This window comes from Aplidium turbinatum, chromosome 16 (genome assembly GCF_918807975.1).
Source record: "Aplidium turbinatum chromosome 16, kaAplTurb1.1, whole genome shotgun sequence".
NCBI lineage: Eukaryota > Metazoa > Chordata > Ascidiacea > Aplousobranchia > Polyclinidae > Aplidium > Aplidium turbinatum.
In genome coordinates this window covers 20205662-20223306 of record NC_137487.1, presented here as the reverse complement: position 1 = coordinate 20223306, position 17645 = coordinate 20205662, and the positions used below count along the sequence as shown (strand labels likewise).

General features: G+C 37.1%; 1 protein-coding gene across 1 annotated transcript; it reads left to right on the top strand.

Moving 5' to 3' along the window:
• Window positions 1–4670: 4670 nt before the first annotated feature.
• Window positions 4671–17418, top strand: LOC145785960 (uncharacterized). The gene is made up of 4 exons (XM_082597653.1): window positions 4671–4848; window positions 5030–5129; window positions 6734–6800; window positions 16462–17418. Exons 1-4 carry the CDS (start codon window positions 4709–4711, stop codon window positions 17301–17303), a joined length of 1149 nt encoding a protein of 382 aa, XP_082453779.1. The 5' UTR covers window positions 4671–4708; the 3' UTR covers window positions 17304–17418.
• The last annotated feature ends 227 nt before the right edge of the window (window positions 17419–17645 follow it).

Genomic DNA, 17645 nt, shown 5'->3' with positions numbered 1-17645 from the left:
TACGCTATTAAAGGTATTGATCTGAAACTTGCTTATGATCTGCTCCAATAGTTATGTTAAATCCTTTAAAAATTGGAGCGTTCTATCTTCAGCAAAAAAAAAGTTAAGGCAAAAAATCTAAAAAGTGGTTCAAAGGTCAAGACCTTCCCCTACTGAAGAAAAGTCAATTGTTCCTTGATGTTTCAGAGTGCTAATTTAAAACATGTGTTCAATAAAATAACATCATGCACCATTCCTTTCAGTGCTGCGGTGGAAAGACTTTTCTCCATTAAAAGAACGTGCTGAAGCCAAATCGAGAAGGACTCAATGACTCGCATTATGAAATGCTTCGTGTTTTTGTTTTGTTTTTAAATGACTCGCATTATTTTGAAGTGGTCGTGTTTTTGAAAGATGCGTAACAGCATGGCCATCTGGAGATGCGGCCTGATTTGTCACATTTTGCAGATTTTGATTACAGCTACTGCTAGTGTTTGACTGACATTTTTTGAGATGTTTTTACTTTTTGCGGTTTTCTAATGACATAAAACTTTTTTGTTGCCTTGGGGAAGCAGCAGCAAATGAGAAAAAGTAAGTTAAAAAACGCAAAATCAGACTGTTATTGAAAATTAACAGTCTGACTAAAATCTTCGAAATCAAATTTTCTTTGTTTTTCAACATGTGAGGATGTTAAAACCTATTGTGTGATCTGGGGAAAAAAATAAAGAAAGCGTAAAAATCTAATTTTTAGAAAAATTTATTTAAACGTTCGCCCAAAGTTAGAAAAACCTGGAAATTTCTGCAAAATGTGACAAATCAGGCCGTATCTTTAGGTGGCCATGGTAACAGTAAGTTTCATCAAGCGAGAAAGTGTTTTCTAGACATAGAAATGGCTGTGTAAAATGTAAACAAATAATATCATTTGTTTTCAAGGTCATTTTGACGTCACAAAAATGCTTCCTGTGTCAGTTTAAGACAAAAGCAGCAAGAAAAGTAGCCGCAGGTCGGGCTATTTTAGCTCGAGTAGCTGTAACGGGTAAGGGCGTTACTTTTATCGATTGGTAGCGGGTATCGCACTACATTTGAAGTACCGGATACCCACCTTTGCTTGCGTAACAATCCAATTTCTCACCATATACTTGTTGCCTAAGTATCGTGGAACTTGGCATGGCTTCACCAGTGGCTCTAATCAAAGAAGAATTTTCAATGCTTTACTTTACTAAGAATGATATGTAGGCTACTTATGACGTTACATACGGTACATTAATAAACTTTAATTTATCAATTTGTGTTGTAGGCTACTCTTGGTTTATTTAATACAGTGGTTCCCAACCTTTTTGACCTTGCGGCACCCTATCAAAGAGATAAATAGTTTGCGGCACCATGGCAAAACTGGATCAATTTTATGAAGTTTCTGTATTTCAAATAACTATATGAAATAACACAGAATGAGTTGTACAGTATAGCGCGCGTAAATAAATGTATTTATTCAAAAGTCATTGTGAAATTTGAGCTTGACTTCTTGCACAAAGTCCCTTAGCCCTTAGAAGGTTGGGCTCCTGGAGTCTTGCTCAGTTTGGGGGGGGGGGCTGTCGATTCTTCTTATGCTTTAGGAGTAATATCTCTGTTATTTTTTAAGGCACGGTTTCAAAATTTGGGATTCACTTTGTAAAATTATTCACGCGGAGCATATCTGAAAATTAAAGCTATGTGAATTTTAGAACTGCTGATATACGTTGAAATGTTGAGGTGACTTATTTATGACGTTTGGATTATTTAGTATTTTTTGGTAGAGTAATGAAGAACATGCATTGCAATGTTGTGATTAATTTTTTTTTACATAATTTCAAATTGAATCATTTGATTAACGAGACATGGGCCAAATTAATTACTTTCATCCAGCTGGTGGAAAAATTTTGAACAATAGACTGAAATATTTCAGAGGATGTGCTGAGAAATGCCTTATATCTCTCAATTTATAACCTTTATTCGCTCAAAATTTCAGCTCAATAAAGGTGAATAAAAGTTAGGAAAAGTCAAAAATCTCGTAGTCGCAGCCTCAGTGGTTTTAGAGATACAACTGTTGATGCAAAAAAGTTGAATTGGCAGCCCCCCTTCCAACCTTCAAAGGGTTAACATCTGGGGGCACATTCGATAAAGCCACCCGCATTTCTTCCTCGACTATAAGCAGTCGTTCTCGTTTTTTAGTTTTAATGTTCGTTAATACGGAAAATCCACTCTCACATAGGTATGATGTGGAAACTGCAGCAAAAGCACAATAGCTTTCTTTCTAACGCAAGGATATTCATTTTGAATTTTTATCCAGACCTCGTCAAATTTTTATCCAACATAAGTTTCCAATTTTATAATGTTTCGCAAACAATCGTGCAATTTTATAATCGCGCTGGTTCACACAATTCGATAAAATCCATCACTGCAATTTGACTTTGTGCGCCGTGAAATGCAAAATAAAATCATGAAACCTGGCAATAATGATGCGTTGGTGTTGCATCTTTATCTTCGGACTGACAAAGCCTTGATAGGTTATTCCTGGTAGTTTCGCATACTTGTGGAGGCTCTCGCAGGGCCGGTTACCGAGATTGGCAGAGTGAAGTTTTCCGATTGTTGAAGTGTTGTTGCCGGGGAATTATTTCATCCATTATGTGCCGCTGAATCTAGAGCAGTCCTAAAAATGCGTTGCTCAAGCGCACACCCCGAGAGTCGAACCAGCGCCGCGTGATCTTGAGCCAGGCGCGTAACCACTGAGCCATCGGGGTGGACGTTTTTTTGGAAAGAACAGCAACGAGTCAAAATCTTTTTTACGCTGTTTTTCCTGGGCGAGAAAACAAAGGCTTACTGCGGATTAGAGTTAAAATAAATAAATGAATTCCGCACTTAAAGGGTTAAAGTTAAAATAAAGATTGGGCCACAGTATTGCAATATCTCAATATCTCGCGGCACCCTTGAGCATTGCAATTGGCACCCCAGGGTGCCGCGGCACCCCGGTTGGGAACCACTGATTTAATATAAACTATCTGCACGCTTTTAACGGGTTTTATGATAAAGTGAGACGAGAAAAACTGTTTGCGGCTATTTTGCAACATGAAGTTGTGGTGGAAAGTTGGGGCTAAAATTCAAAGTGAAATTATCATTCCCTTGCATGAAAGCTAAACAAAATCATTTTTTTTTCTTTGTTCACAGAGCAATACGCTTTGTTATAGCATGGTTGGTTGGTTGGTTTTAAATGTTTATCCTCAGATTGACAAAGCCTTGATTGGTTATTCCTGCGGTAGTTTTCGCATACTTGTAGAGGCTCAGCAACATAAGAGAGGAATCCAACATGTTGCTATATCAAATAAGCCACGCTGGTAATTAATAATTAACAAAGCAACCATGGTACTTGCACTGGGATAAGTGGTTATTTCATTCAACTTTGAAAGAAAACTATTTAACGTTTAAACTTTAAAGAGCATTTCTGCAAACATTGATTCAATAAATCGTTGGACATTGTTCGGACAAGTTTGTTTGATGAACAAAATTGAACATCAGATGAAATTATTTCACAAAACTTACATCAGTTGACCATAAATTCCTCCATATTTCCATGATGGGACACTTTCACAAAAGCAATAAAGATTATTTACAACAACAAACCAAATGATAAAGTTCTTTCTTCGTCGTTCGCTTGGGAGTATAAGTTCAACTGTGTTTGAGTGGAAAATGTCGTATAGGTAAAGGGTAGACTACGGATCGGAGTGATGTGGTAGACAATACAGTATGTTTGCTATGTCAGTTTTGTAGGCTTCTTTTCCTGGATTCCATTGAAGTTTTCACTATTTATCATCGCAAGCTAAGCAGCATCATAAGCTATATGTGATGACGTAATGAGAATGTATCTCTACCAATCAGAACACCATGGGATAAGGGTAGATCACCGAATGGACCGACTAGACTACTGATTGGAGTGATATACTAAGCCAGGCATGTGCAAACCCTGGCCTTCGGACCAACTGTGACCCTGGACTGATGCACTAGCTAGACAATTTATGTATACATCAGTTTTGGTTTCGTCACGTAAGCCAAAAACGTGGCAACTAAATAAACTCATAAAAGAAAGAGCAAATTACATAATAAACGCCAACAGTCCTATCTGAAAGTATCTAATATGGTTTAATTTATCCTTGAACAGTCGGGAAAGCAAACGAAAGCAAAAGGGTTAGAAAAATCTGTATTAGGCTATACTGTTTTCAGCATTTTCCGTTGGAGGACGTTAAATCAATGTATAAATACAGACTTGCTTCCTGGAAAGTGGCATTGTACAACGCAGCGAGAACGTCAAGAAACGAGAAATAAACATTCCTTCTTAACTGCATACCTGACATAACTATGATGTCATAAGTAGAGTAATTATTGCCTCAAGAGATCAATGCAATAAAGATGACCATGGTTAGAGTCAAACTGCAATTACAAAAAGTAACATTGACGTCAGCAGTTGTAGTTCTATCAAGAACAAATGCGTCATTGAAAAAGTGAAAAATCCAAATCACAAAAAGGAAAGAAACGTTTTTTGTATCACTAGTGGATGCAATAACTCAACAACACTCGCTAACACTCATAACGTTGTGAAAAGAAGTGAATAGAATGATAATATGATATTTTGTGAAAATTAGTTTCATTGTTTTTCAGAGATTTAAGCAAACGATAACATAATATTTTGCAAGAATAACGTAAAATGGCTGAAAACCTCACAGATGAAATCCAATGTCCGATATGCATCGAAACTTTGCAGAGGCCCATTCGTATTTTGGCGTGTGGACATAATTTCTGCAACGGATGTCTAACTAGATTCTGTCAGAGCAATCAAGATAAAAGGTAAATAGAAAATTGCTGATAAATTTTTGTATTTTAGTTCCCATAGCAATGCAAAAGAGGTTTAATGGGTTTTCGTATAGCTTTCAAATCATCATCATGTGTCATTATGCAGCTTGTGGTAAATGCAAATAGATCTAACATTTCAAAACACAAAACTCAAATTTCCTTTTTATCATTGCAGATGTCCAACTTGTAGAAGACCCATTGCGTTGCCTGGCAACGGAGTGGAGGGAATGTCCCGAAACATTGTTTTAGAAAACGTCATTGAGAGATTGGGAAAAGTAAGTGTCAAAACATTTCAAAGTAGCAATGATAATGACAATGTTTTAGTCTAAACCAGGGGTGCCCAAAGTACGCCCCGCGAGAACAATATCTGCCCCCCGACTGGTATAGCATAAGATAATCTACTTAAGTGAGCCGATATCATATGATGAAAGAAACTTGCTAATCGTGAACATATTTCCAGGACGTTTTGAATTTTTTTGTATTGAAGCGGCATAAGTTCAAAACTTGTAGCCTAAGTAGTTTTTAACCTGCAAGACTAACAAGTCAGAATAACTCAAACAAGCCTACGTGCTTGACTTTTGGTGGGTAATCATTTTATTGCGCAATAATCATAAATATCATTTGTTAGGCGGTTGGACTTGCACAATGCACATTGCACATACAGTCCAGTCAAACTGCTTAAACCAGACAAATCTAACCTGGTCCGATTAAACCGGGAGAAAGATTTCACTATTTTTGCGTGTTATTTATAACGTCTTCATTTTGCGGTCATTCCTCCGTATAGTAAGCCTTGAACTTCATTACGTGTTTCTCTGTGATGCCTATCCGCACAAAAAAAGTAAAACACAGGTAGACCAAAGTAAATTTAAAAACTTTTGCCAGTCGGAAAATTTTAGCAGTCACGTAATGTGTGGTGGCTGATTTGGTTTTCATTTTGATTTCTATTTCATTTCAAACTGAGTTTCACAAAATAAGCCATTCTGGCGAAAACGTCTTTTTTGCCTTTAGTTTGCGCAAACTTTCATGTTGTAAGCTAGCTTTGGGATTGTTTCAACTTGTAAATGGAATAGGCTACTTTTGGACTGCCTTTCAGTTGCAATTGGGCTGGAAATATAAAAACTATCTGGTAATCTTGTCACTAATCACTTTGCGAGAACATAACAGAATGCCAACAGCAACTCTTGACTTACAAAAGCCTAAAAATGTCGACCATAAAACTTCTTTCTGGTCGGATGATGGTCCGTTTAAACGGGATAGCTTCCTAAACAACCAATTTGTCTGGTCCAGATCTTTACCAGATCTGGACCAGATAAAGTGGCTATCTGGGTTAGTAGTCCGATTAAGTGGGGAAAATTTGTTTGTATTCGAGATCAATGAAAAATAGTTCGAAATTAAACGTGAGTCAGTTAAGCGGGTTAGTTTTGTCTGTATAAGCAAACACGTTTCGTGATTGGTTACCCAACACATACAATCTTAAATCTTAGACCGAATTTCAAGGACAAGAATGAGTGAAAAATTTAATGCGGTTCGCCAAGAGTTGCAAATAGCGCAATGCGGCCCGTGGTTACAAAACTTTGGGCACCCCTGGTCTAAACCAAACAAAATTTGTGACCAAAACGAAACAGAAAGTAAAAAGAATTTTAAAATAATAACAAAACGTTAAAAAAATAATTTTAAACAAATCAGAATAGCCTATAAAGGTTGTTCGTCTATCTTCATATGGAGTTGCTACCCTTGCAATGGCACTGGCATTCATAGTATGGGAGACGCTGCAATATGTGAATTAAATCGAATCGAATCAATCTTTCAACTCATGTTTGGGACTTCGTTTAATTTTGAGACATAAAGTTTCCAAATTGAATTAAAATTTTATTTTTAGATGAAAGTTATTTCGAAGACTGTAAAGAAAGAAGTTTTCACTCTTGCAACCACCAAACAATTACGAGGTAAGCAACATGAACACTTGTTATGGAATGCTACGTGGCAGGGCCTACGAGAGGGCGGTACGGAGGGTACGAAGTACCCTTGAGGGCCCAGGCCTGTGATTGTTGGGGGGCCCAAAATTGTGATTTTGTACTTTACGCGCAAAAATGTTGGTTTAAAACCATCCTAAACAAGTAAATTCAAGCATAAAACTTGTTATTCTTTAGTTCTGGGGGGCCCGTAATGTAGTAAAAGGGCCCGGAAAAATAATTGAGTGCATTGCCCGCAAATTAGGGGCCCAAAGTGGTTATCTAATGCTTTACGTGCAAAAATGTACTGTTGATAGCACCATAAATTAAATGATAGCTTAAAAGTTGATTATTCTCCTGTTTAGTTGGGGGAAGGGCATAGGGTAGTAAAAGCAGGATTCAGAAAAACCAGGGCTTTTTTAAAAAGGCCCGGGTGGGCTTTTTGTGTTTTTAAAAAATTACTTGAAAAAAGTAGTTTCACGTTTATTTCACTTCAAAATGAATTCGGAGTTAGAGCCGTAGAAAATACTTTCGGAGCAGGAGTGGAGCCGGAGTAAAAAAAAGGGACTTCGTTCACCTCTGCTAGGCATGTGGTGAATGCAAAAGTTAATGAAGAAAGGTTATTGTTCAGATCATGACCTACTAGAACATGGCCAAATATGTTGCTATTTGAATTAATTTCTAAGAGTCTGAATTGTTACAATCATAGCTGTGACAAACCTGTCATCTTCCCATTTCCAGAAGTAAGTAAAATAAGCACCATTTGCACCTAGACATATGTTTGGCTTGTTTAACCGGAGATTAGGTGTGTAGGTTGAGCACAGTTTACACAATAATAATGTAATATGTAAGACTTTTCAACTGCACCCTGCGAAGGTATAGTATCGTTTGGTGCAATTGCATGTTCCATTTAAAATATCAAGAATTTTTTGTCGATTGTATGTTGTAAGCTGTTCATTTGATGTGCCAATTTAAATTTTCGTTTGTTTTGTTTTTCGCCAAATTTAATTTTGCAAGTAACATATGTCTTTTGACGAAAGATCCTGCTATATAAAAATCCTAACGACTGTATGATGAGACTACCTCCAGAATGCAGTTGGAAAGTCTTACACATTTTACATTTTTATTGCATAAATTGTGCTAAACATACATATCTAATCTCCAGAAAAACAAGCCAAAAATATGTCTAAATTCAAATATTGCTTATTTTACATACTTCTGTATGTGTGAAAATGGCAGGTTTGTCATGGCTGTGATTGTAACAATTAAGACTCTTAGAAATTCTCCCAAATAACAACATATTTGGCCGTATTTTAGTAGGCTGTGGTCAGATGATTAATTTGATTATGTTTTAACAAGATGTTATGTTTGAGCCTTGGTATAGAGAGATTGACTGTCTTGTTGTACCAGATACATAGGCTATACCACTCAGTAACGTTAGCGGATTTAATATTTTTATTAACCGTATTAAGACTGGGGTTGGGCATAATGTGCCCACCCCAATTTCAAACGATTGTATTTTAATGGGCATATGTGCTAATAAGCTGAAATTTCTTGACTTTTCCTAAATATTACTTGGCTAAATGTATTCAAAGTTTCTTGGCTATACCTTATTCGGTTTGAGAGATATTCTACTGTTTTCAGCATGTACCATGGCCACCTAAAGATATGGCCTGATTTGTCACATTTTGCAGAAATTTCCAGGTTTTTCTAACTTTGGGCGAACGTTTAAACAATTTTTTTTTTAATTAGATTTTTACGCTTTCTTTATTCTTTTCCCCAGATGACACAATAGGTTTGAACATCCTCACATGTTGAAAAACAAAGAAAATTTGATTTTGTAAATTTTAGTCAGACTGTTAATTTTCAATAACAGTCTGATTTTGCGTTTTTCAACTTACTTTTTCTCATTTGCTATTGCTTCCCCAAGGCAACAAAAAAGTTTTTTGTCATTAGGAAACCGCAAAAAGTAAAAACATCTCAAAAAATGTCAGTCAAGCACTAGCAGTAGCTGTAATTAAAATCTGCAAAATGTGACAAATCAGGCCACATCTCCAGGTGGCCATGCATGTACCTTGAAATATTTCATTGATTTGCTCCTGGAGTGAGAGCAGATTGCGCTTGGTTGGTTTCTTTTATAAACAGAGTGACAGATCATCGATCGTTTATTGTGAAATCTTTTATTTGGCATCACAACACTCGACTAAATTAATTTTGCTGGTTGTTCTTGCGCGCTAGTGTAAACCAGCTTATCCTTATGCATGGCTTCCAAGCGAGCAAAACTGGTCCTTTTTACATTGAATCATCGTTTGCAGACGTTGAATCAATGTAAAAAGGACTAGCGTTGCTGAATGGGTTGTGTACCGTAGCTGTTACGGCTGAGGGTGAACGTCTTTGAGGCTTCAAAAAAAAATGCGCCACTATTACATTATTACAATGTTGCTTCAAATAAGAAGGCTCCATTACCAATATACTGTATATGCGTTTCAGAGTGAAAAACGAAACAAATCACGCTGTTACTCAGTTTACACGCTGATACACAGCTCGTACAATCTGTCCTATAATGGTCATATTTATGTTGATTCAACGTCTAGCAACGTAGAACTAATGTCAAACTTACCGAGTTTTCGAGCTGGGTATAAATTGCAACGGTTTGCCGATGTTTAGAACAATCCAATTAGCGAAATCAGGAATTGTTTATTTACCACGTTTCTGCAGAAACAGATGCAAAACAAAAACGTAGTGCAAAAATATAGAATTACAGACTTTTCGCATTCTATATATATCCAGGAGTTACGTCATTTTACATCGGTTCAACCATGATCATAATAAATCAAAGCTGAAACAGCAATGTGCTGCTGTAACCAAAGGCGCCAAGCCGCCAAACCTAGTCGCCTAATGAGCTTATCGCGCGTGTAATTTGATTAGTTGTGAAGAAGACACTGCGTGATGATTTGCGTCTGGCATAAATTGCATACAGTTACTTCTGTCTGTGACTGAAACAAAACCATTTATTTTACGCAACGGATATATTCTTCTTGGAATAACCTACTTCAAAGTTTGGTTGCTTTGCCTTCATCAGTTTTTAGTCTTTAGATGTCCCTCTAATGTGAAATTGACGAAATGAAGCAGAATCGACAGAAAAAAACAACAATGTGTTGATGGAATGTATTTTGAAAATGAATTCGCATATGTATATGAAGGAATATCGAACTACATAAGTTGTATAATACAAGTCAAATGCATCACTTTACTAATTGGGGAATGGTATATAATGCTATGAATGATACATCTCTAAGCTCATGCAAGCCTGATGGCAGAAAGTGCCATGTTTTCAACGATTCAATATCATCAGCTGTTGAATCGATTTAATAATCGACAAGTTTGCGATGAGAGAATGCTTGCACAAGATCGCCTATACTATTGTATAGGATTCTTACATCGAAGCAACGTTAGACGAGTTTGATTTATCGTAAAATTGGCTGCCTGCCTCCAATGACTGCACAAGTGGACAGCGCTTATTGTTGTGTTTCAAAAGATAAATGTTACAGCCACGGGCGGCGCTACGCATCATCGTAAACCGACTCTATTAGCTTGTATCATGCCACTTGCAAACATACAAGACAAACCGTGGTTTTGTTCAATGATTTTGATGTAACGCAGATGTTCAATGGATATAACTCGCTCGCTGTAATACGGTATTGAATAGAATCAACGTCTTCTCATTTCACTTGCATTTGATCGTGTTTTCCTGTTTTCAAATCCCACCATTGTTACGCAGATCCAACGTCAAACGACGTAAAAACGTTGCTGCGATTGAAACAAACAGAAATAAAACCATTTCCATGTGCTTGTTCTTCACTGACAAATCGGCCATTTTTACGTGGATTCAACAACTAAAGACGTTGAGTCGACGTACAAATGGTTAATTTTTCTCTGTAGGTTGGTTGACATATTTCGACAGCTCTTCTACTTAATTGTTCTTACATCCTGTTGTTTACATTAATCAGGCAATAAGTTAACGATAATGGCATAATTTATTAACCCATCATTCAGTTCTACGAATGATATTTGTAGTTGTAAAACACCAAAGATAGAAATGTTTGCTTTGAAATTACTTCGATTTTCGAAACTGTGCCCATTCAACGTTGCAAATCAACAAAATAGTAAATAAAGCACAGCACGCCATAACTCTAGCCTTGCATACAAGATGTAGGCTACACGCATAGCCTACTATTTCAGCCGTCATCATGCATAATCAAATGTGCTAATACTTATTTACAACAAGGTAGTCCAGTAAATACAAACAAAATAACTTTTACATGCGAGTCCTCACTAAAATATTATTGAAGCAGAAACGCTATTTACTGCACAATACGCGTATTGTAATGAGAAACACTTAATCACATGACGATATTTTATAATGTAATTATAATTCATCATCATCATCATCATCATCCGTTCAGTCGTTTACGACTCTCGGTCACTCTATACGTCATCTTTCTCCACATCTCTCGATCCCACGCAGCCTCCTTCAATTCATGCACTCCCATACCACTGTCATTTACAATTGTGTCATTTACAATCTTGTTTTTGGGCGCCCCCTTCCTCTTCCTCCGCTGGGAAAGACCTGGCAACCTACCCCAGAACTTTTGCCAAAATACTCTATGATGACAAAACGAAAAAGTGGAGACAAAATGGTACCAGAAAGTGGAACCTCCAGGCTGGAGGGTACCAATCAAGCTACTGGAAAAGAGCAAAGAGAAGGTCAAATGAACTCAAGTACTAATGACGCGAACAGGGCAAAGCCTTTTGGACCCCTAATTGCTGAAACGGCTTGCAGTGAAACTACCACTCTACGCTTCACTAAACCATACAAAATTGGAACATGGAATGTCAATGGACTAAATTATAATTAACTGCATTGAATCCGCGTTTATTGACGGTTATTTACATTCACCGTTGCTTTTCAGCTAGAAAATCGCCCATTTTACGCTCAATCGATGTGAATTATTTCCAGCTTGGCAATAAGAGTGGAATTGTTAGCTGTGTAAGAATATATATTTTTGCGGCTTGTAGCCAAATCTGCCTATATCTCTAGCAACGCTTGTTTCCGATCTTCGCATCTTTCCAAACAAACTGAAGTCATATAAACAATTTTCACGTCTAAGCACTGTGGTCAAACGTTGAGTCGATATAATAATGTCGCACTTTTGCCGGCTGGATAATTACAAAACAAATAGATTCTCAGAAGTTGATGAGCCGTTACGGTTGTTAGCGTGAGAGACAGAACGCAAAGTGTGACGCGGGATCACAGTGACGTTATTATCTCAAGCAGAGCAAGCCTTGTTTCTTTATTATAATTTATATCTAACTTTTGCGAATTGATGACTGTCTAATAAATCTATTATAGCTATAGATATACAAATGATTCGAAGACACGTTTGAATTTTTTGGAAAGTCAGATAAATTTTCTTTCACTTGGTAAAATATCTAACTGACAGTATGCATATCAAAAGCGTAATAAACGCTCAAAACCGTGGGCACATTATGCCTCCCCCCAACTCAGGGAATCCCTTGAGAGCCCAGTCTTAATACGGTTAAACACATAGCCTACAAAAAAACAAGAAAAAACTACTAAATCCAACGTTTTCGACACAACATAGTGTCCTCGTTAGGAATAATTATAGGCTACATCTAAGAGAAATAAATAAATGAATTCGGAAATTTTACATTAAAGCTGTACAAGCGACACCTCTTAATAGCACCATCAACAACTAACACAAATTTAATGCAGATGCACAAATTGGCGATGGACAGTTCACATGATAGCCTATGCACAGAGCAAAACACTAAATAATAGTTTTATTGCAGCCTGATGCTATTATTGCGCACAGATGACCAATTCTACAGTAAAATGTTGTATGGTGTGTAATGCGCCTAAGTAGTTATCAGGCGTTTTGCCAAAGACAAAGGGGGCCCGGAGTGAGAGGGGGGCCCGGAATGTCTCTTCGTACCCTTAGTAAAAATTTCTCTCAGAGGCCCTGCTACGTGGTTGGAATGTAGTTGTCCTTACTTTCTAAATGGTGCACGAACCGGTGCTGGTGAAAAACATATTCGGATTACGCAACGGTTGAGGATATTGTATATCTCATAATGTTTATGAACTTGAAAACAAATGAAATCTCTTGACATGAAAACGGACATTCCAATCGTATAGCCAATGTAGGGGAGAGTGGGGCTAGTCGGAAAGTTTTTTTTTTTAAAGTGAAATTTAAAACAATTGGTGCATAACCTGACAACTTGAAGCGGCTTAAATTATCATCTATGATGTCCTCTATCATACAACCAAAAATAAGTATTGAATCAATTCAGCTTTTAATGAAAATTTAAAATAAACAAACATACAATTGATTTTTCAACTAACCCCATGCCTGGGGTTAGTTGAAAAACGTCAATTTAATGCCTACTAATGAACTGGATACTCTTTTTTCAACAAACAAACATTTACATGGGGTTGTAAGCAAATATGTTTACTTGTCTTAAAATTAAAATGCAATGAATTCTACATCTAATCATCGGAAAAACATTTTTTTAATAAACGCATTGTTAAAACTTGTGATGCCGCATATATAGCACTTTCCAAGTTATTTAAATTAAAATTTTACAATGTATATATGCCTGCTTAAAACAAGTACATTGGAACTTATACTACTTATTATCATACCACGACGATATACTCGTATCATACTACATAGTTATGCTGTTATTAAAACATTTTCCAACTAACCCCACCCACTATTTTCCAACTAGCCCCCTTAGCATATGACAAACTATTTTCCTAAAATATTCAAGCATGGTGCATTAAACTAAAATTTGTTTATTTCTTAGTGTTGTAGAACACCTACAGCTGACACACACCAAAAAAATTCTTCCTATCTTTAACGATATCGACGCATGAGATGTTTTTAAATACGCTAAAAAATTTACTTCGAAAGTAAGAAAACACAAAATTGTCAGCCAAACAAACGGTACCCGGTCATTTGGTCGACAGGACGTTTGGTCGACAGACGTTTGGTCGACAGGACGTTTGGTCGACAGGACGTTAGGTCGACAGAACGATTTATTTTAGGGTTAGGGTTGGTTAACTAACCATAACCCTAATCTAACCCTGACTCTAACCCTAACCCTAACCCAAAAATGAATCGTTCTGTCGACCTAACGTCCTGTCGACCAAACGTCCTGTCGACCAAACGTCCTGTCGACCAAATGTCTGTCGACCAAACGACCGTGCACCAAACAAACATACCTTGACTCAACAAATCGAAACTAACATGGATTGTGTGTTTTTATAAACTACTTCACATGTTTGCAGTAAATATTTAAAAAAGTTATGGAGAGTTAAAAAAATGATCATTTTTCAACTAACCCCGCCTTCCAACTAACCCCACTCTCCCCTATAATAGCCCACTTTTCTTAACAAGCTCTTTTTGACGTTATACCGGGATTGAGATAAACTTTTGACATTTTTCCACGAACTCTTTCAAAACTGGGAATTTGGAAACTGTATGCTCACTGCCATAACATCGGCACTGCCATAAACAGCACCCTGCGCACAGTGACGGAATGCCTGCGTCCCACACCGTTGGACAATCTTCCCACTTTTGCTGGCATCCAACCTGTTGACTTTCATCATGAAGTGGCCACTCTGTCTCTCGGTCGACAAGCATTGGAGCCCAACAATCTTTTTCACTCTAACGTCTCTGCTCCTTCCAACGAGCAACCTGTTCGACTGAAATCAAGACATCAACGAAGCAGATGAAAAATACATCTCTGCAGCTGATTGGGCGGATCCGATCATACATGGAATTTTAAATGGAAGTCAAGTGTCACCAGACTCCATGCGGTCATCCCGACGACGACACCTGCTCCACCTGCCTGACACTAATGTATACAAAGACAGGCATGGGTGGGTGCGCCTTAACCCTGTTCGCACGAGCGTCCGGCTTTTCCGCTCAACCGTGCACCAATGGAGAATGGCCTCTTCCTCCTCCTGTGAATGTGGTACCAAGGAACAGACCGAAGGCCACATCATCAATGACTGTACCATCTTCAAGCCACCTAAAGGAGTGGAAAGTCTGTGCGTCTTAAATGATGAAACCAAAGACAGGTTGCTCTCTAATAGCCTTCCAGTGTAGTCAGGGAAGCAGCTTTCCAAAAGGTACTATAAAAAAATCCCCTATGTTAAAACTTTGAAAGAACAAAGAAAAAACGTAAATCCTAACTAAATTAAGTCATTGGTTTGCCATCGGCTGACTTAGCGCAGAAGGTGAGGGCGATGGTATTCATTTCATTGACGTGGGTTTGATTCCCACCACTGCTATAGCTCTTTTTTCTTCTTTAATTACCAAACAAAGTTCAAAGTAATAAATGTTAAAGTGTTAATGTGTCTACCCTGCTGATCAGCGCGACTCTGATTGGTCAAATTTCGAAGTAGAGAATTTTTTATGATACCTTTTTGGAAAGTTGCGTCGGGAACATTGTTAATCTGGCGTGATTCAAGCAATAGCCTTCGGCCTCAGAGGTTCACGCGATAGAGAAGCTCCTTCAACAAACAGTCAATTACTTTTTTGGCAGGTTTTAACACGACTCTGTCAACAACAACAAAGAAGTTTTCAGGGGACTTTGGGCTTGGTCTTTTCTTAACCAACTAACTTTCTAAAACCAACAAAAAGGTCTGTCATCAAAGCGCAACATTTTTGGAATACAAGAATTAAAAACAGGAAAAAGAAAAATGGCACAGTGTTTGTCGTAGAAAAATAAGATGCTGGAAAGAATGGTAAAAGTTTAACAAAACAAGATAGATCTAAAAAGGTTGGCGTTATGAACCTTTTTTTATAATGCAAGTCTCCTAATAAGATTTTCATAAAATAATGACATTTTCAAATAAAACGAGAGGGTATAAAATTATTTATTTATTTTATAAATTTTAATAAATCGCATTGATTGATTGGTTTTAATTTGGAATGATCATGCCAAATGATGGCTGACAATACAAAACTCCATTGATATCATATAAACTACAATATTAACCATCAAGCATTTGTAGCAGTATTTTTACATTTTTCTATGTCAAATAGCTGGAAAATGCTCAACCAATTGAATGTGAGTGCCATTTATTCAAGAGTGTGGGGAGTGGTAAATACGGCCTTGGGGAATTTAAGCTATTGATTGAATATTGAGCTTTGGCAACATTTATCTGTTTTCTCAACTTGCTATTCAATATCAGACAGACTAAAATAAATGGCTCCCGAAACAGCTTTGGGAAACTTCAACAAAAGAGTGGAAGGGTAACACGGTTTTAAATATCGACCACAATGATGCGCAGAAGAGTTGACTGAATACATTTACACCACCATTTTACATTTACGCCACATTTACGCCACGCCACCTGGCAGAAAATCCAAGCGTTACTTAAGATCCAAATACACTTCCGTTGAATCTGTAACATCCATGCAGTGGTTAATCAATTAAAACCACATTTAAGATTTATTAATCCAAGTAACTAAAAGTTCAAAAATTATCACAAAGTTTATTTCCATTCCAGTGCACAAATCTCATCTTTGATCGTTTTTAAAATTTCATTCTTTGACAGATTCAGCAGCAACTTATCAGCAACAAAGCAATTTTCAAAAAGCTGTGGAAACCCTGCAAATAATCATCGACCATGTCGAAGGATGGGACAAGTTACAACCAAGCATCGACCAAGCGGAATGCTTCTTGAGTTTGAAAAAGATTCCAGAAGCAGAAGTTGTTTGTGTTTCGATTGCGTCCATTGTTGATGCAAATCAATCGTCACGCTTGACCGATCAATCACGTGACGTTTATGATGAGAATATTAAGAAATTAGTTTTGAAATTTGTGAATGTAAAAGAATGCGATTGCGCAATCTCATTGGTTCGTTGTAGATTTCAATTTGTTAAGAATCATAACGACGGTGAAAGCAGGTTAAATAAACTCCAAAATGTTGGTTGGTTGATGACGCAAATATCCGAAGAATTATCGAAACAAAACAAAGAAGAACAAATTAAACAACAATATTCATTTATGGAAGAAATTTTAAACTTGATGCAAAATATAAATAACATTGATCTAAAAGTTAAAAGTAAACAAATTAGTTGGTTTTTGTTTAGCTTTGGTTTCTGCTGCCTCAAAGCAGCTGATTGGTACAAAGCAATTACAAAGAACGAATCCGCGATCACATTAATGAGAACAGCATTCGACGTTGAAGCAAATCGGTATCAGGTATTTGGACGTTGCCACAATTGTATGGGAGTTGCGCTTGACAATACCAACCAACATTTTGACGCTAAAGCAGCCTACACAAAAGCAATTGAAATCTACAACACAGCAAGTGATTGGGCGAGTGACGAAGATAAATCGTTAAATATTACTACATCTAAAAACAATTTAAAAATAGTTGAAAGAAAAATTTAGTTAAATTAATTTTTTTGGGGATTGTAATTGAGAAACCATCTGTTTAAAATCATTATCAATAAAAGTTTTTCACTTAAACTTGGTTCATGGACTTGATCGGTTGCTGATGAATTGATTATCGTGACTTGTGACGTAATAAAATATTTGTAATGTTTATGGTTCACAAATAACATTGATTGCCACATATTTGACTAAGAACACATGTTTATGAAATAACAGAAGCCGCTACTGGTAATTACAACATGGCGCAAGTTTATGACAGGAACATAGAGTCGTAGAGTATTGCTTACTTGCATCTGTACAGGAGTGTTGGCTGATGATGTCGGCATGGGCAATTTCACA

What these genes read in the sequence shown, in the direction of transcription:
- LOC145785960 (XM_082597653.1), top strand. Translation starts at nt 4,709, where the DNA reads ATGGCTGAAAACCTCACAGATGAAATCCAATGTCCGATATGCATCGAA. An exon ending in CAGAGCAATCAAGATAAAAG is followed by an intron (nt 4,849 to 5,029) that starts GTAAATAGAAAA and finishes TTATCATTGCAG; the next exon opens with ATGTCCAACTTGTAGAAGAC. An exon ending in AACCACCAAACAATTACGAG is followed by an intron (nt 6,801 to 16,461) that starts GTAAGCAACATG and finishes ATTCTTTGACAG; the next exon opens with ATTCAGCAGCAACTTATCAG.